General features: G+C 51.3%; 1 protein-coding gene across 7 annotated transcripts in view; it reads left to right on the top strand.

Moving 5' to 3' along the window:
• The window catches only part of ELF4 (E74 like ETS transcription factor 4), a 47,796-nt gene that overhangs the window by 13,786 nt on the left and 13,870 nt on the right, over positions 1-20,140 (top strand). For all 7 annotated transcript variants that reach the window (XM_060138749.1, XM_060138747.1, XM_060138748.1 and 4 more), the window contains one exon: positions 19,826-20,100. In XM_060138749.1, coding sequence (XP_059994732.1) covers positions 20,029-20,100 — 72 coding nt within the window. In that variant the 5' untranslated portion in view covers positions 19,826-20,028. The remainder of the gene's footprint in view (positions 1-19,825; positions 20,101-20,140) is intronic.

A 20,140-nucleotide genomic window follows, 5' to 3' on the forward strand; every position in this document is an offset into this window, starting at 1 on the left:
CACTTAGCCTCACAGCGGGCGGGAGCTGAAGTACCAGCCAGCCTGTGGCACTTAAGGTTTGTAGATTAGGTGATGGTGGGTTCGAGGAGGGCTTGCCTAGAGGAAGATCATTCTTCTCCCTCCTTAACTTAATTGGGGAAGGTCTCCTGGAAGTGAGAGGGCAGATGGCCTTTCAAAAGAGGAAAGAGAGCGCATTGCCTGTGCTCTAGGGGCCTTCCAGGCTCAGTGGGACAATAACAACGGCAGGAGCAGGAGCAAAAGATAAAACAACAAATCAGTACGTTCCAGGGTTCAGAATTTGTCTCCACTGGTGGCATCAAGGAATGTGTTTTCTAGGAGAGCATGCGTGTTCTTGCCTCTTGTCTTCACTGCTCTCGTATATTGATACTATTGCATAGTTAAATTACGCAGTAATATTACTTCTGCTAAAATTACAGAGTAAATGCTGCTGTTGTCATTTTACCCGACCTGGGGACCTTTTTCTTTCTTTTTATTGAACAGTTTTATTGAGGCAATATTGACATACAATAAACTGCACATATTTAAAGCGTACGATTTGATAATATTTGACATATGTATATACTCGTGAAACTAGTCACCCCCAAAAGTTTCCTTGTGCCCCTTGGCAATCCCTCCTTCTCATCCTGAGCAACCACTTATCTGCTTTCTGTGACTATCAGTTAGTATTCATTTTTTAATTGAAATGTACAAATCTTCATTGACTTATGATGAGGTTACATCCTGATAAACCCGTCGGAAGTTGAAACTATCTTACGCTGAAAATACATCAATTACACCTAACCTACTGAGCACCATAGCTTAGCCTAGCCTACCGTCTTAAACATGCTCAGAACACTTATTAGCATACAGTTGGGCAAAATCATCTAACGCAAAGCTTATTTCATGATAAAGTGTTGAATATCTCATGTAATTTATTGAATAATGTACTGAAAGTGAAAAACAGAATGGTTGTCTGCGTACAGAATGGTTGTAAGTCTGTTGGTTGTTTACCCTCGTGAATGCGTGGCTGACTGGGCGATGTGGTGGCTGCCACTGCCACTGCCCAGCATCACATATCACTAGCCCGGGAAAAGATCAAAGTTCAGAATTTGAAGTACAGTTTCAACTGAATATGTATCGTTTTCGCACCGTCGTAAAGTTGAAAAATCATAAGTTGAACCATCATTAAGTTGGGGACCGTCTGTATTTGACATATAACATTGTGTAAAGTTAAGGTGTACACCATGGTAATTTGATATGTTTATATGTTGTAATGCGGTTGCCATTGTAGTGATAATTAGCACCTCTATCATGTTGCATAATTATCCTTTCTATTTAGTGATTGGAATAATTAAGTTCTAGTCTCTTAGCAAGTTTGATGGTTGTTAATACAATATTGCTGTCTACATTCCCTACACTGTGCATTAGAGTTCTAGGGCTTATTCACTACTCAGTGTAATAGTTTGCATTTTCTAGAGTTTTATATACGTGGAATCATATAGGATGTACTCTCTCCTTGTATGGCTTCTTTCATTCAGCATATTTATTTTAAGATCCATCCATGTTGTTGTCTATATCAGTATTTCACTCCCTTTTACTGCTAAGTAGAATTCTGTTGAATGGATATACCATATATTGTTGATCTATTCATCGCTTGGTGGACATCTGGTGGTTTTGATTTTTTCTACTTTTTGGCTATTACAAAAAACGCTGCAGTGAGCATCTTTGTACAAATCTTTCTATAGCTATATGTGTCTTTTTCTATTGGTCAAATACCTAGGAGTGGAATGACTGGATCATTCAGTAGTTGTAGGTTCAACTTTTTAAGAAACTATCAATCTGTTTTCCAAAGTCATTGTACCATTTTACATTCCCACCAGCTGTGTATTAGAGTTTCAGTTGCTCCACATCCTTGTCAACATTTGGTGTGGGCAGTCTTAAAATTTTACCCATTCTAATGGGTGTGCAGTTGTATCTCACTGTAGTTTTAATTTGTATTGCCCTAATGACTGATGAATTGAACATCTTTTCATGTACTTATTTGTCACCAATATATCTACTTTGGTGAGGTGTCTGTTCAAAACTTTGGCCCATTTTTAAATTGACTTGTTTGTTTTCTTGTAGTTGAGTTTTGAGAAATCTTTATATATTCTAGATATAAGACCTTTATCAGATACATGCTTTACAAAGATTTTGTCTGAGTATGTGCCTTGTCTTTTCATTCTCTTCATAGTGTCTTTTTTTGGGGGGGGGTTAAATTTTTTATTGAAGACAAAAAATAGCCACATAAAATCCTTGCCATTTAGTGATTAGAATGAGCTAGAAGAATTTTTTTAAGTTATTATTAATGTAGACATGCCTTCAGAGTCATAGTGTCTTTTTTTTTAGAATATTACTACTACATTTATTTACTTGTTTGTTTGTTTATTTTTGGCTGCATTGGGTGTTCATTGCTGTGGGCTTTCTCTAGTTGCAGTGAGCGGGGGCTACTCTCCGTTGTGGTGCATGGGCTTCTCATTGTGGTAGCTTCTCTTGTTGCGGAGCACGGGCTCTAGGCGCACAGGCTACAGTAGTTGTGGCACATGGGCTCAGTAGCTGTGGCACATGGGCTCTAGAGCACAGGCTCAGGAGTTGTGGCACACGGGCTTAGCTGCTCTGCGGCATGTGGGATCTTCCCAAACCAGGGCTCAAACCCGTGTCCCCTGCATTGGCAGGTGGATTCTTAACCACTGCGCCACCAGGGAAGTCCCATAGTGTCTTTTGAAGAGCAGAAGTTTTCAAGTCTAACCAATCCGTTTTTACTTTTATGGATCATGCTTTTGGTGTTGTATCTTGGAATGCTTCACCTAGCCTCAGGCCATAGATATTTTTGTCTTATGGTTTCTTTTAGAAGTTTTGTAGTTTTAGGTTTTACATTTGGTCTTCGATCAATTTCGAGTTAATTTTTCTCTATGCTGAGTGGTACAAATCCAAATTCATTTTCTTCTTTTTACATATGGATATCCAGTTATTCCAGCACCACTTGTTGAAAAAGTTATTGTTAGTCTGTTACAGTTGTCCTTATATATAGGTTTATTTCTGGACTCTATATTCTGTTCTGTTGATTGATCTATTTGTTTATCCTTATGCTAATACCAATTGTTTTGATTACTGTAGCTTTATAATCATTCTTAAAATCAGGTAGTATTAGCCCTCCAACTTTGTTCTTTATCAAAGTTGTTCTTGCCTATTTTAAGTCGTTTGCAACTCCATGTAAATTTTAGAATCAGATTGTCAGTATCATTTTTTAATTGACATATAGTTGATTTACAATATCATATAAGTTTCAGGTGTACAACACAGTGATTCACAATTTTTAAAGGTTATACTCTATTTAGAGTTATTATAAAATGTTGGCTATATTCCCTGTGCTTTACAATATATCCTTATGGCTTATTTATAATATCTTTTTTTAATACTTGCATTTATTCTATTTACATTAACTGTTATAGCAGATATGTTTGGCTGTGCTTTTGTGATCTTATTTTATAATCATGGATGACCCTAATGTTACTGTCATTTTAGAAGATGCTTAATCTCTTCACTGATATTCTTTTTCTTTTTTAATTTATTTTTGGCCGTGTTGGGTCTTCGCTGCTGTGCATGGGCTTTCTCTAGTTGCAGCGAGCGGGGGCTTCATTGCAGTATGCAGGCTTATCATTGCAGTGGCTTCTCTTATTGTGGAGCACAGGCTCTAGGCGCGCGGGCTCAGTAGTTGTGGCCCATGGGCTTAGTTGCTCCGCGGCATGTGGGATCTTCCCGGACCAAGGGTTGAACCCCTGTTCCCTGCATTGGCAGACGGATTCTTAACCCACTGTGGCACCAGGGAAGTCCAATATATATATATATATTTTTTTAGCGGTACGTGGGCCTCTCACTGTTGTGGCCTCTCCCATTGCGGAGCACAGGCTCCAGACGCGCAGGCTCAGCAGCCATGACTCACGGGCCCAGCCGCTCCGCGGCATGTGGGATCTTCCCGGACCGGGGCACGAACCCGTGTCCCCTGCGTCGGCAGGTGGACTCTCAACCACTGTGCCCCCAGGGAAGCCCCGATATTCTTTTTTTTTAAACTCGTTCTTTTAAAAATATATTTATTTATTTATTTATTTTTGGCCATGTCAGGTCTTAGTTGCAGCATGCGGGATCTTAGTTGTGGCACGCTGGCTTCTCTGTAGCTGTGGCTCACGGGCTCCAGAGCACGTGGGCTCCATAGTTTGTGGCATACCGGCCCTCTAGTTGAGGCACGAGGGCTCAGTAGTTTCGGCACGTGGGCTTAGTTGTCCCGCGACATGGGGGATCTTAGTTCCCCGACCAGGAATCAAACCCACATCCCCTGCATTGGAAGGCGGATTCTTAACCACTGGACCACCAGGGGAGTCCCTCATTGATATTCTTCAGTAAAGAGTTTCTTAACTTTACTATGCGTTTGCAAAATAGAACTATTTATTATTTGCCCTTTGTTTATAACCCTTTTTTTTTTTGATATGCGGGCCTCTCACTGCTGTGGCCTCTCCCGTTGCAGAGCACAGGCTCTGGACGCTCAGGCTCAGCGGCCACGGCTCATGGGCCCAGCCGCTCCATGGCATGTGGGATCTTCGCAGACCGGGGCACGAACCCGTGTCCCCTGCATTGGCAGGCGGACTCTCAACCACTGCGCCACCAGAGAAGCCCTATAACCTATTTTTGGTGCAGGGTTCCATCATTATCTGCTCCATACATCATTTTCTAGATGACAGTCATATCCCTTTTCAACCTTGTCTGTCTAGCCAACAAAAGACCTCTTAAAAAAAAAAGTTATCCTCACACCGCATTCTCTTGAACCACTTTAGCTCTTATAACTGATCCAGCATCATGAAGTCTTTCCCAAGGGTCCAGTGATCAGAGCAGCACCGAATATTCACCAGGTAGAAACACTGTGGTTTTGTACAAAGAGAGAATGCTTTAATGATGACCTGATTGATCATCAACCGCCTTCTTGATGCTGTTTGGAATAAATGACTCTAGCTGGTAGGTGTTTTCCTTAATAGAGGCCTGGAGCAAGAGAAGACTAGTAATGTTTGAGCCTGGAGACCTTTGCCCCCTAATTCTATCCCTATCCCCACCCCTAGACTGTAGCCCTCAGATCTATCAGGATTCGGGGTCTCTTTTCTAGAGATCTCACTTGGGCTGAGAATTTACAGACTTAGTTCATGAATGCCCAGACCTGTGTTTGTTAGAGTCAGGAGAAGATTAAATAGACCTTGATCCCATGGATTTTACCACCTGATGGGGAAATAAGACATACACATGAAATAAAGAGCAATTCAAGATTGCGTGGGATTAAGAGATCTTGTGGTCAAATTTAAGGGCTATGGGAGTTTAGAAGGGGGCTCCTCCATTGGTGTGGACTCTCGTTATCAGGGCACAACCAGCTCCATGGATCTGGGGAACTTGGTTGGGACCTTGCTAGATGGGCACTATTTGATTAACCAAAACAGAGCAGCAAGGGCCTGGCAGGCCTGAGAAACTCCGTGAATGAGCCTGGAATGTTCCCTCAGGGGACCATGAGGAGACCACTGGGCTTGAAGCCCAGGCTTGAGTTGGGAAATCATGGGAAACGAGGCTGAGTAGGTAGGGTGGGGTCAGACTGTGAAAGACCTTTGGAAAGCAAGCAGATGAGTTTGGACTGTAAAGCTCTGCCGAGTACGGCTGGTGTGGCCACAGCCATAGATGTACATGTGTGCCCTGGAGTAGGGGCAGGCGCCAGCTCAGAGGCTAGGGGAGGAGCTAGGCAGAGGCAGGGCCATGACTGGAACTTACTCTTCCTCATGCCCAGTCAAGTGGGCTTTCTGCTGCACCAGGCCTGGCTAGCTTTTCAAAGACTTTCACATCCCCTCTATACAGCTTCCCAACAGAGACCACAGGCGTGGGGAGTAGATGGGGAAGGCCGGCTCGCTCCAGGGCTAATGGTGTCAGCAAGAAACCCTCCCTTGCTCACTGGCACCCCTATTAACCCCGGAGCCACTCCTTAGGTTAAAGCAGGGTAGCTCCGGATGGCCTTTTAAAATGAAAATGTGCTGAGGAGAGAGGTGACACATTAACCCAGTATCACCCATTAACACATTAACACTAAATGGTTTATGATTTTTCTGAGTGGTGGGAAGTTATTTCTGGGGAGGTGGGGTGGCCTGCGGAGCCCTGACTGCTACTAGGGTCAGTAAGCTTGTGAGAAGCTCTGAGTAGCATGAAATCTCTGGTGGAGGGGGGCGGGGGAAGCCCGAGGCTGTGAGAGCCATGTGACATGGCATGCCTGTGGTTACATAGCCCATTAATGGCAAAATTGCCTGAGCAGAGTTTTTCCAAACTTTCCCACCCAAGCGCCCCAAACTATTGAATTGTATCTTAGAGACCTAGAAAGACACAGCTGTATAAAATTTCTTTGAAGTATGGCATTTTATCTGTAGTGTGATGCCGCGGTCCACTGCCTGAGCATATTTTAATTGATTTCTCAGTGAACAAAATGGAAGCCCCTGGAAGATGAGCAGGTTTGGACTGTGGCTTTGATTCCTGCTCTGGGGATTGGTCAGCTTTGGCAAGCAAGCCCTGTCCCTGTGGGACCCGTCTAGGAACAGGTCAGAACGTGAACTTTCGAGGTATTAGCCCAAAGTGCTGGAAGGGAAATCCATCACCTCCTGCATGTTTACTTGCCCACTGTCCCCATTCCTGTCCCCTTCCTTAGTTCAAACTCATTTGATGGAAAAATCTAAGCTGTTGTGCTCTGAGGGGAAGTCATCGGACTTGCTCAGTGGTTGGCCCTGGCCTCATCGTAGCCTTCGGGTGGGTGACCAGATCCCAAGGTGAGATGGAGACAGCGTGGGACCCAGGAAGCTCTGAGGTCTGGGCTCTGAAGGCTGTGCCCACGGATTCCCCAGCCTTCCCTCCTCCACCACACTCAGTCTGCAGCCCCTCATTCCGCCCCACCTGTAGCGTGAGGTGTTTACAGTACTCTGCAGTTAAAAAAAACAACAACCAACTGTCTGTACACTCAGAGCCTTCCAGCCTACTGCTGCGCCCCCAGCCCCCTGCTCACCTCTTTGTGGCTGAGAACAGAAGAGCCGTCGAGGCTCTCCAGGCCAAAGTTAGCCTCCTCAGCAGCCCGAGCGCCTCATTTCTGTCCCGAGAGCCTGCAGATACGAGACAGTGACAATGTAGAAAGAGGGCATACCCTCCCCCAGCTTGTACAAGGTGGACGACGCGCTATGAATATTCAGCTCTCACTCCGGCAGGCAGCAAGCTCTCATCCACAGCCCCTGCCTGCGAGGGGTGTAGGGGTGCCTGCCTGGAGTGACGAAACCACAGCAGGTAGGGCCCTGGGCAGGCTGGCTGTGCCGGGCGGGGCAGGGCAGCCGACTGGGTGAGGCCCAGATTCCCCAGGCTGATAAGGCAGCCTGTAAACACCCAGCAAGGGGAGGGGGCAGAGGGCAGGCAACCACATGGCAAGAGAAGGGGGAAACCGGAGCCCAGGCCTAGCTGCAGGAAGTGGGGCTTGATGTGGAAACATCCTGTCCAGTGGGGACTAGACTGGTGGCCATCAGCAGTCATTCCCTCCACCACGGAGGCAAGCTTAGCACGCGGTGGGGCTGCATAGGGGCCAGGCCAAGAACCTGATTCCTGACATCTCCAAAGGACATGATCAATGGGTCTCTATTATGGGTTATTCTACCACCTAGCACTGCTGGTGGGCAGGGGCGGTGGGGGGGAGTGAAATCAGGACCAGCTACCCCCCCCATAGAGAAACTCAGCAGTGGAATCCTCTGAAAGCATCTGACTCTCATGGGAAAGTCCTGGTCGTCACTCTGCATGAGGAGCATCAGCTGGAACACCTAATCGTGTCCAGGCCCCCTGCAGCACTCCAAGAAGAGCCCCGTATCCAACATGCCAGTCTCTTCCATCCTGCAGGGCTTTATAATGAGAACTGCAGACGGTCAGAGCTGGTGGAGCCTTTTGCAAAGGATCACCAGACTCATCCACTTCACTTAACAGATGGGGCTGCTGGGTCTCAGAGATGGGCAGGGACTTGGCCACGCTCATGGAGACCTAAGTTGAAGCCCCAGCTCTAGAGCATTTTCTACTCCTACCCTGTTGCTCTAGATCCAGCCGCCAACCCTCATGCATAGGGCTGCCTTGCACACTCGCTGAACCTCAGCAGTTATGCTTGTTCAGGGTTATGGGGAGGCTGATGGGAGGAGGGAGCTTCAGAATCAGAACTCCGAAGACCTGGAGTCTGGCCTGAGCTGTTCTATGAACTTGCGTGTGGCCTTGAGTGAGCCCTCTCTGGGCCACTTTTTTTTTTTTAATAACAGCTTTATTAGATATAATTATAATTCAATACCATACAATTCACCCAATTAAAGTATATAATTCAATGCCTTTTTGTATACTCACAGAGTTGTATGTCCTTCACCACAACCCATTTTAGAATATTTTTATTGCCCCATAAAGAAACTCTATACCCATTAGCAGTCACTCCCCATTTTCCCCCAACCTCCGAGCCTCAATTTTGAAGAGACACTGGCTATAGGAGTGTTTTAAGGGGAAAAAAACCCAGCAATGTTGTTTAGGCAGATGGGCTAACCCAGCTTACCGGGAACTTAGACACAAATAGACCCTACCACAGAGAAGAATGGGGTGGGCCCAGCGATAGGCCCCTGGCCACAGACCTGGCACCTATGAGGTGTTCAGGGCTGACTTTCCATAAATATTTGAAAAAACATGTGAACCAACACCCTGAGATAAGAACCCAGACTTAAATTATGTGTAAGGCGAGAGCAAGTGTATATTTATGGGGCAGGGACCATGCCTAAGCCACTCCAGGTCTGAAGCCAGCAACACTCTGGAAGCAGTAGTCTCCTGAGGTACAGGAATAGAGTCAGCCTCCTTCATCAACAGAGCCGGAAGCCTTGTACTCCACAATACCTCTCCTCCACAGCTGGCCACAGGGGCTCAACTGGTCACCATTTTGCCCAGAAAGTTACGTTTCACCTATCAGATGGAGCTTTGAGGCATCTGGGACACAGGCCTGGGAAGCTTTTGTTGAAGGACATCGTAGGGGCTCCGAGCCTTCAACGTTGGGTGTTGTGAGCAAGCTCGGAGCTAGGAATCTGAGCAGGTGGTCGCCAGCATGGAGCAGTGGGAAAAAGCACAGACTCTGAGGTCACACAGGCCTGGGTTTGAGTTCTGCCTCCATTCTTGACAGGCAGTGTGACCTTGGTCCTGTTACCTCATCTTTTCTAAGCCTCACTTCTCCTGCTTGTAAAATGGAACTATTAAAACAGGATTATTACCAAAAGAGATGTAACTGGAAACAAAGTTCAAAGAGCGTACTAGTTGGAAATAAACCTGGGTTCAAACCCGGGCTCTGCCACTGACCAGCTACTTTGCGATGCTGTAAGAATGAAAGGAGATAGCCCTACGGCAAGTGACTGGCGCGACACCAGCCCCGCGGCTTGTACCCAATAAATGTAAATCCGTGCCATCTTCCCTATGCTCCACCCTGTCACCCTGTAATTTTTACTGTTCGGTCCCCTTCCCCAGAAGCAGAGGAAACAGGCTGGCGTGATATCAGAGGGCACAAAAGAAAATCTTGCCCACTTTAAATGAGTACCCACGCCACTCTGCCCCTCCTGCAACATGCCCACGGCTGAGGCCACAGTGGCTACACCCGCCATCCCGGGTCCAACACTAGCTCAGATCAGTGCCAACCCCGCAAGCGCTTGCCCTGAGCTGGCACCGGTCTCAAGTGCTTCCACCCGCTCCGCCCAGTCAGGTGTGCTTTCCAAACACATGCCACCAGCTTTGAGTTGGGCTTGTAACCAAACCCTGTCCCTGGGTTTGCACTGCAGATGTAGGGAGGGGCTGGCAGGAGCCTGGGTGCACATCCAGATGTTGTCTCTGAGGCTTCCTTGGCATCCTCCATATCAGCTGTGAAGCAGTATTTACTCCAACTTGCGGGGTGGAGCGGGCACGCCCCTCAGGGGCGATGGGGCTCTATCGCAGGGGCGCTGGGTCTTTTTGGCTCTGGAGGCATGGAGGGAGGGGAGAGGGGGCGAAGCCAGACTGTTCTATTGACAGGAGGCCTGGCTGGTCAGGGCTCTTAGCCAAAAGCACAAGAAGATGACCTCTCAGAGCCGGGAGACCATCTTCCCATCCCTTTTCGTTGGCCCATTCAGACCATCATTTCTAGGGGTCCCCTTACCCTTAGCTTCGCTCACTGCTACTTGAACCTCATGGAACACTATTACCACAGGGGGCCAAGGTGGTTGTGTCTATCCACTATTAGGACCCCATCCCAGGCACCAAGGCTTCTAGAACCATCATCATGTACTTCTAACTTGTCTTCAGGGGGACTGACAACTGGGCAGAGGTGCAGAGCCTCAGGCTACTACTGCTCCTCTGACCTATGGCCTTGGGAAGGCCTGGCAGAGCTTCCGGTCACCTGCCCGGATCCCTCACGGGCTCACAGCCCCACTGCTAGGAGCCCCACCTTGCAAAGGCAACTGGGAGGTATTTACAAGTAGAAGTCACCACACCAAATCAGCAGCAGCTGTGGAACGTGATAGCTTCCTGTTCCATCACCCAGAAAATGCCACTACCCTTGACCCGCATGTAATAGAATACTTTGCTCTCCATTGTTGCCTCTGTCCATCGGCGCTAGGGACAAAATCATGCAAAGTTTTGACGTGCCATTGATTTCAGTGTCACCTGCTGCTCCGAATTAACCACCATGGTTGGCCTGGTTTCCCCAGGCTCTCTCGCTTCAACCCGTCTCTCCATCTGAAGCCACCCAGGGCTGGTCCTCAGCCCAGGCAGAACTGACCTCAGCATTTACAGCCCACTCTTTCACCCAGCAGGCTCACTGTGCTCTCTAAGGTGATCGCTAGGTGAGGTGATGAGCTCATGTGTACTCATCTGCTAACAGGAGAGGGTTTGTGGAGACAGTCCCATCTCCCTCCCAGGTCCCGGCTCCCCCAGCCCAAGCAGGCTGGCAGAGGAGCTGCTGGGGCGTCCCCTTGTGTAGACAGCTGTCTCTTCAGCCTTCCTGTGAGGGATCCTCCCCACTCACCCACAGGGCCCCTCCCCTCTCTGCACTCTCTGACCTGTGTGGGGCAGGGGCGGGGCTGGGAGGGCCCGCAGGCCCTGAAGGGGAAACTGCTGAAACCCCTGGGACAGGAAGTGGCAGAGAGGGGCTGTTTCCTCTGGCAGAGCAGGGGTGCGGGGAGGGCTGGCCCTATCTCCTGCTCCACTGCCTGTCTGCTGTGGGCCCTGCGAGGCCGAGGAGAGCCGAGAGCCCTTCTTTCCCTGCCTCCACCCCACCCCGCAAAATGGAGGCTCCTGGACCACTGAGTGAGGGGGGGCGGTGCTTCCTCAGAGGAGGCCATGTTCATTTTGCCGGAAGAGGAGTTCGGAGAGAAGGGCAGACAGGTCAGCAGAAGGGAAGGGTCGGGCGGGGCAAGTGAGTATAAGTGAGGGGGCCCACAATAGTAGGGAAAGCCACAGCTGGGCAGGGGAACCTTCTGTAAGGTCTTGTTCTGAGAGAAAATGATCAGAATGGTGCCTGCTCAAAACTGTGAGTTGCAAATGCAGCAGATTGCTGAGTCTCTAAATTGTAGGGCTAGAAAGGGCCTGAGGCCATCCAGTCCAACCCCCCTCGCTGTGCAGCTGAGGAAACTGAGGCCAACAAAGCAAAAGTGACTTGCTCAAGGTCACACCGTGGGCAGAGCCAGGGCTAGAACTTTCTGATGAAAATTGGCAGTTTGTACTTGATGTTCCATGCCTCCCTCCAGGCACCTGTGAGTCTCCGTGACATTCTTCTACGAAAGGAGCTTGAATTTATTCACTCTGAAGGGGAGTGAAGCCTTTGGTCCAGGAGTCAGCAAACTTTTCCTGCAAAGGACCACATAGTAAGTAGTTTAGCCTTTGCGGCCCATGTGAACTCTTGTCACAGCAACTCAACTTACGATGCAGAACCACCACAGACAATACGTAAACGAATGCATGTAGCTGCATTCCAATAAAACTTTCTTTGTGGACACTGAAATTTGGACTTCATATAATTCTTCTGTGGCAGGAAATATTGTTCTTTTGATTTTTTTCCCCAATCCTTAAAAAAATACAAAAACCGTCCTTAGCTCACTGGCCACACAAGAAGACGGTGGGCTGGATTTGGCACATGGGCCATAGTTTGCAGACCCCTTGCTTTAATGTAAGTCAAGCTAAGGTGTTAAGAAGAGGAGAAGGAGGAGGAGATATATCAGGTGAGGAAGAAGCAGGTAAAGCTTTGTAAAGGAGGTGACATTTGCTTCAGATCTTGAACACCGTGTGGGAATTGGCGCTGCAGAAATTGGGGAAGGGCATATCAGGCCTAGGGGACAGTGTGAACAAAGACGCAGAGGTGGGGAAGTCATTGCGAATGTTAAATGTGTTCTGCACATGTGTGGCCTCATTGTTATTTGCCAGCCCTGGGTCTTTGGCTGCTGTCTGTTATCACCAAAGGAAAGGGTTGGCTTTTTTGAGGATGCCGGAGAGACAATGAGGAGGGGAGAAAGAAAGGTCACCTGGGAGTCACGGCAACTAGCTGTGTGACCTTGAGCAAGTCACTTCTCTTTCCTCGAGAACTCGGTGTCTGCAGTTGGATGACAGGAAGGATGGATGCCATGATCTTTCAGGTCCCTTTTAACTTTGACATCCTGAGACTGAGTCAAGGAGAGGCTTTCAGCCATGTGGGGGAGGGGGAGGGAGGAGCCCCCGCGAGCTCCCGGTTACATCGGGGCTGAAGGTGCCCTCCCTGTCTGCCCAGCCCAGCCTGTAGGCTCTTTCCACCTCATGCTTTCTCGAGCCCGCCTCTCTGTGCAGGGGACGCTGGACTGCCCCTTGCTTTTCCTTGCCTGGAAAGTAGCCAGTAGGGGAAGGGGGCGTTTGGAAGGGGCACCAAGAGCCAAGCAGGTCTCAAACCCCGCGCCACCCCTCCCACCTGGGGGAGCCCCAGATCCCAGCAGGGAGCCTCTGCATTCGTTTCTAGGACACATGCTGGCAGGGGCCTAGACAAAGAACACTGTCCCTTCAATAAAAGTTATCTGACTTAATATCCTTTTGGTGCCCAGCCACAGATTGCCCCAGCTTCTAAAAAACCCACTAATAAATTTAATTAGTCTCTGGTCAGTGTGTCTGTCCCCCGCCCATCCCCCCCCACCCCCCGTGGAAGCAGGCAGGCCTTACTGGGGGCAGGGGTGGGGGTGGAGTGTGTGCCATTCGAAGCATTTTCATTCAGCACATGCAGCTTTCTGCTACAGTGTCCAGAATGCCAGGCTCGCCAGGCCAGGCCTGCTCCTCTGGCCACTGAAGGCCTGTCGAGGCCCCACCGGCCAGGGTGTGTGTGTGCGTGTGCGTCTGCGTGTTCGTGTGTGTGTGTGTGTGTGTGTGTTTAGCAAAATGACTGTCTGGGCCCTCTTTTTTCCACCATTAATCCTGGATTTTTCAAGATAATCCCAACTTCAAAATGTCCAAACTGAGCTCATGTTCTTGCCATATTTCCTGCCCCAGTCACTCTATCTTTACAATTCTCACAGCAAGAACAGGTTGCAATCTTGAGGTCTCTGCAATTACTGTATGGCCCTGTACTCTGTCATTTTATTCCTTCAGGGTGGCCCTGGGATTCACCTCCTTGGCTCCAGGTGCCCCACCTGGTCCCCTTCCATCTCCTCCACTCATGCACTCAGAACAAACTGATCTTCCTTGGGAACTGCTTGCTTTATGCCCCTCCCTTGCTCAAGAATCAACAGTAACTCCCAGTTGCCTTCCAGATCAAGTTCAAATTCCACCACCTGGTGAATCGAGGCCTATGCACTTATCCCCCTGATTTCCCTGCCCCCCCAGCCAGTCCCACCTCCTCCCCATAGTCAAACTGGTTTCCGCTCTCCACCATGTTTGATGATTGTTGGTTATGTCCCCCCCTCAGCCTCCATTTCATCCCACCACTCCATTTCCCTTTCTTCCTGTCCATCTAGGTAAAGATATCCTGAATGCTTAATGCATGACCTCAGCCAAAGAGACACGGATCTGACCAGGAAATCTAAAAACACACTTAGGGGGTAACACAGGGCTCTCACCTACATTGACCTGCTGGCCGTCCACAACAATCCCGTGAGCTAGGGAGGATGGCCTCGTTTCCCGGAGGAAGAGGGTGACCTGCCTAAGCCCCAAGGCAAAGCTGGGTCCTCTCGCTGGGAAGCCCGTGCCCTTACAGTCTGCAGGGACTTCTGGGGTCTTCTAGGCTGTGGCTGGCAGCGCAGCCCGCTGGGGTTCAGTAGCTGGCCTGGATTTGGCTTTGCCCGCTTTCCCGCAGCATGTTCTCCCCATCACTGACTTGTTCTTCGCTTCCCAGGAGCGCTTGGTGCCCCTCTGCCTCCTGCTGGTCCCTGGAGCTCCGGAGATGAGGGTGTGGTGGCTGCAGGCACCTCCAGGGAGCGCTCTTTTGGCTTTCTCACGCCAGGCCCCTGGGAGTCAGGACAGCTGGGGAAATAGGTTCCCTTTGTCATAGCCCTCCCCCCATCCCACTGGGGCTTCTTCAGTGCTCTTGCCACATAACCACAACCCAGAGGGCTAGGGCTGGTTGGAGGTGGTGAGGACAGGGGACTGGGAGCACTCCTTCAACCACAGCAGCCTGTCCCTCCCTACAGGGCCCCCATCCCAGGAGAGGAGCCAGCCCCTTCCAAGCCAACAACTGGAAGCCTGCAGCCCACCCTATCTATGTTCTAGAGCCATGGGGGGCATCCAGGAGCTTAATGGGGTCCCCAGCCCCCTTGCTCTCTGGGAGGTCACCTGGAACTCATCATCTGAATGAGTGTGTTTTAATTTTCAAAGCACTTTCCCACCACCATCTTCATTCACCCGAGACTCCCTGGTGAGCAGCTGCTAGGCCTGGATTCCCCTCAGCCCTCACCCATCTTAAGGATGACAGAGACCACAGCCCAGAAAGATGGCTGACTTTTCCAGGGTCACACCTCTTGTTGGGTCTCCTGGAGAAAGAGGAGCAGACGTCTCTGTGCCTGCGACCTGCAGCCCTGACCCCTCCTCCAGTGCGCCAGCTCCGGCGGGAAAGTAGGGGCAGGCCTAGAGCTGAGAAAGGGCAGGGGCAGTTGGAGAGGAGCTCTGGGCCTGCCTTACCATCAGAGCTGTGACAAACCATACACGGGAATCAGGCAGTGACCGAGGGCCAAGGAAGGAAACTGGGTTTCTTGTAAATAAGCGCAGAGAAACCCCAACCAACAGAGCTTGCAAAACCTTTATTTTTTTCCCTCCCTCTTCCTGATTTCATCTCAAATGGAGGGAGTGGTAAGAAGGCAGGAATAGAGGAGAAGAAGCTGACAAAATAGCTGTGGCCGGGGCCCCTTCGCTGGGCATCTGTTCGAGGAGGGGGGTCTAGCTGGCTGCTTGGAGTCCAGCTCTAGTTGGACCAAGGTTGTGCAGGAGTCCCACACTTGGCTTACTTCTGCTACGTCCATGGCTACAGACTGGACCCCCGAGTCTGGCCCTCTGCCTCTTAAATACACGCCATTGGTCATGTGGTGCAGTGTGCAAACGTGCAGCGTGATGACTATTGGAGGAGGGGCTGTTTTTAAGTAGAGGGTACAGCTGTTCCTGGGGTAGTTTCCATTTTGTTTGTGGTTGTGGGGGCGGGGTGTTGAGGGAGTGGGAAATGGCATGAAGGAAATTGTCACTTCCTTTCCAGAGAATTCCAGAAAGGTTTCAGGGAGGACGGGGTATTTCAGGAGTGAGAGCTGGCTGCGAGAGGGCGAGGAACTGGAGAACTCTGCTCTGTGGGCCCAGCTGACCATCTGGCCCCCATGTTTGCCGGCGTGTGTGAAAATGCCACGGGTGTTATTAGTGATTCTGTGAGAGCCATTGGCTCAGCCGAACGGGTGTAGATTTAAACTTGCTCCATGGAGACTGTGGACGTGGCTTTCACATAGGGGCTGTTTCCTGTAGGGGAGGCCCAGATGGGTGGGTGCTGGACACCGCTTGACATGTTCCAGTGACAGCCCCAGAAAGGGTCTGTACGTCTGAAGGGGGCCCAGCTGTGATGACGCAGGAACAGCCCAAACCACTTCTGTTTTGCTATTTTGGTTTTGAAATGCAATCACAACCACAGAGAACCAGAGGTGTGTGTTTGCAGGCGGGGGGTGTGGGCACCCTCGCTTTCTTGCTCCCTCCTGTGGCGTGCGTGTGCACACACACAGGCCGGGGGCCATATGCTCTCACAAAGGCTTTGCTTTCAGCCCAAGTAGGACAGGCCATGGGAGCCAGGGATACTGCAGTGGCCTCAAAGGGAGTGGAGCTCTTGCCACCCTGGGAGTGGACTTTGACTGGAGCCAGCTGTGAGCTTTGCAATGATGGGGCGGGGTGGGAGGAACTCAGCACCGGTTACTAAGGGTAACCAGGTGCCCGATTCCTTGAGCCAAGTGTCCTTGTGGACCTTCCTAGCCCCCCACTCACCCATGAGGCGGTGTCCAGGGCTCTAGGCCAGTGAATGTGTGTCCCAGGGCGTCTGTAAGGACGCCAGGGAGGGGAGCCCCTGTGCGGGCCTCCCCGGCCTCCAGCAGGGCGGGCCTTCTTGTGCTGGTGGCTTCTTTGGTTTCAGGTTCCTGGGAGAGGGAGGTTATTTTGAGGGACTTGGGGGAGAGTGAGTGAACATGCAAATGCGCCTCTCCCCACCTCTCACTTTCAAATCCTCAAACATCTGAAGGGGGAAGGGTGAAACCTTCTGGACTGGAAGGTTCCATGGGGGTGAGGGGAGACTTTTCTTAGCTTCCCACCCCCACCCCACACACCTCTTCACCTTAACTTCAGGCTAGAGCTCTCGGGCAGAACAAGAGACCAGGATCAGCCTTGGGTGCTGGCTGCAGCCCCACAGTAGCCACAATTCTGGGCCATTGGGACCTGCACCAACCAAGTCCTGAATTTGGATATTTAGACACGCTGATACCTAAAGACGGCAATTGGATTTGTCTCTATCTTGTATTTCAAACCTCTCCTTTTTGCCTTGATGGCCAAGGGTTCCATCCAATCCAGTGGGAGCTGCCTTCCCTCTCCCACCACCCCCCTAGGAGAGCGGGCCTGGTGGGGGCTCACCCCAAGGACCCATGGGCCACGTACACATTCTGCTACTGGCATTCTTCTCCTGGGAAGCAAGAGGACTTTGAGTTTTCCGTGTGTGGGGCCAGGTGGCCGTGGCGGCCCTCTCGCCAGCAGAACCCTGGGCCCCGCCCCGGCCCACTCCACCACAGCCAGCTTCTGCCAGCCGGCATCGGCTTGGTGTGCAGCCAGTATTAGCTCGGGCTTGTCATTCTCACAAAGGCAGGCCTGGCGGAGGAGGAACCGACGACTGAGCTTGTGGCTGTGCTGGCCCAGACAGGACCAGAGCCCTTTGACACACAGAGGCTCTCACGCACATATCCCCACACCCTGCACATATGTATATCTACAGTGTGTTTGCATACCCACAGCAAACCCCCTCCCGAGCTCCCCCATTGTAAATTACAGTGCAGAAATACACAGATGTAACACACACAGAGCGCACACGTTTCTCTCTCCCCTGTAAGCTAGAGCACGTGACACCCACCCCACACCCAGTGTATGCATGGGTATACTTATTGCCCAGAAAACACACCTCACTGGTACTAGCTGACCAGTACCATTCATTCATGTGTTCGTTCCACAAACATACATTGAGCGCCTGCTACATGCCCAGCACCGTGCAAGGTGCTAAAGTTTCATCCATGCCCTCAGTGAAGCCACGTTCTAATGGGGGAGGTAAGGGAGGTGCACAGAACTGTGAAGAGAAGCCAAACTGATGAGCAAACCTGGAGGGAAAGGCCATAGCGGAATGACCTCGGAGGAGAGAGGGGCAGACACAGGAGTTTCATGTTTAGACAAAGTGGGATTAGGTGAAAGTGATCGCCTTTCATTTGATTAGTATGAGAATGCTTCCTGGGGGCAGACGGCTGGCCTGTGGGAGGGCGGGAGCTGCGGAATGCGGGCCTTGGGGCACTTTGGCTGGGGGAGACAGACCTTCCAAGCATAAATGGCCCTGGGAGGCTTCTCCAGGAGGCCACAGGCTCCCGGGTCACGTGCAGGTGGGGGGGGGCGGGGTGGTGGTGGTGGTGGAAAGCCGTGCTAGCAGGGCTCAGCCTCTCATTCACCCAAAGGGAAACTAATAAGACCTGCCACGTTGACTTGAGAGACTTCTCAAAGTTTTTGCTTGGGGGTGGGTGGAAAGGTGTGGGGGGGGGCGGAGCCAGCCCTGTGGGCTAACGGAAAGGAAGTGGGAGAGGCCTGGGTGTCTCCTGTGGGGGAGAGTGCTCATCAGGGAGGTCACCCGTGATATCCCCCTCCCTTTCCTCCCCTTTGTCCCTCTCTGAAGTTCCTCCTTTCTTTACGGGCCAGGAGAAGGTTTTGCCACCCTGACACAGCCAAAGGAGTGTCGAGGAGCTGGGGGTCAAGTGTGTCGCTCCTCCTATGGTGCGTGGAGCCAGTTCTTCAGACGCTTATGGTTGAACCAGGCTGTTCGTAGACCTGCCACACCTACACACACGCGGGTACCACGCAGAGCAGAACCCTCGGGGCCAAAGCCGTGCTACCTGAGTGTTGGGGCTGGAGATGCTGACCGCGCTGGAGGGAGGGGCGTGGGAGGGGAGGGAGGGGCGTGGGAGGGGAGCCAGGGCTCTGGGAGGCAGGCCTGGGTGCTGCGCAGACGCCTCGAGAAGGGCAGCGAGCACAGGAAACAATCAGAGGCCCGGGTGCCATGTGAGCACCCGAGGTACAGACTGTGAGTGCCACAGAGGACAGACGTGTGGACTGCAGCAGACAGATCTCCTGGAAGAGGGGGGCCCTGAGCTGGCCCTGGATGATGGGGAAGGTCCCCTGCGCCCTTCCCCCAGCTGCGGCTCTCCTCGCCGGTTCCCAGGGTGACAGTTCAGTATTGAAACTGAAAGCAAAGCTAAACCAAGAGCGCAAGCCACATATGGCACAGAGGCCATCATCTCTGGCGGGCGGCGGCGGTGGCTGGGTGGTGACGAGAGCGCAGGACATGCGGCCCACCTGTCCCTCTGTCTCCAGGCTCTCTGGAGGCGTGGTTGAGTCTGAGAGTCCCATCCCCTCAAGCAGGGTCAGGCTGTCACTGGCCCTGACAACACAACCCCTACAGTGAGACATGACTTCCACTGTGGACTCTGCCCTTCAGAACTCAGTGGCCTCTACTCCCAAGGCAAACCAAGCCAGGCAGAGCCTAGAAGACCATCCTGTGCGCCCAAATGTCCCCACCCCAAGTCTCGCACGCAGATTCTTTCCCCAGCCAAGGGTACTGTAGGGATTCTTCATGCTCCATCCATGAGGCCAGATGGGCTGCCCCTGGCTTCCCCTGTGGCCACATCCTGGGGATTAATCTTCAGAGTGGAGAGAGCCCGAACTCCCGCTATCTCTCACCTTCTCCAGAGGGCGTGGGAAGGGAGGGAGGCCAGCTCAGGTGCAGATGCTGGTGACCCAGACTGGCATCGAGGCTCAGCCTCTTCCCTCTCAAGGCGACTCAATTTTCTTTTCTTCCTTCTTTCCTTACCTGCCTCCTTTTCTTTTCCCTCCCCCTTCTGCTCCCACTGTCCTCCACTTTTGGCTATCCCTCTTCTGGCAGTCTGTCCTAGGAACAGAGCTCAAGGAAGGTGACTTACTCACTGCCCCGTCTCTCCCTTCTCTGTAGGTCGCTCCTGCGCTTGGCCTAGCTCAGCATGCAGCCTTGAACCTGGCTTAGGCCACCACCTACTCCAGCTGTCTACAACCCCTATTTTACCGTGGCTCGTGGTGTGGGCTCTAGGCTCCAAGGTACAGCATCTCTTCATTTAGGAAACCCCACGCCTCCAGAGGGCCCTGCGGATCCTGCAGTCAGCTCTCTGAGAAGACAGCATGGCTATTACTCTGCAGCCCAGTGACCTGATCTTTGAGTTTGCAAGCAACGGAATGGATGACATCCACCAGGTATGGCCCCAGAGAACAGAACCTGGTCAGCCAGTGCAGA

Source organism: Lagenorhynchus albirostris, chromosome X, assembly GCF_949774975.1.
Source record: "Lagenorhynchus albirostris chromosome X, mLagAlb1.1, whole genome shotgun sequence".
NCBI lineage: Eukaryota > Metazoa > Chordata > Mammalia > Artiodactyla > Delphinidae > Lagenorhynchus > Lagenorhynchus albirostris.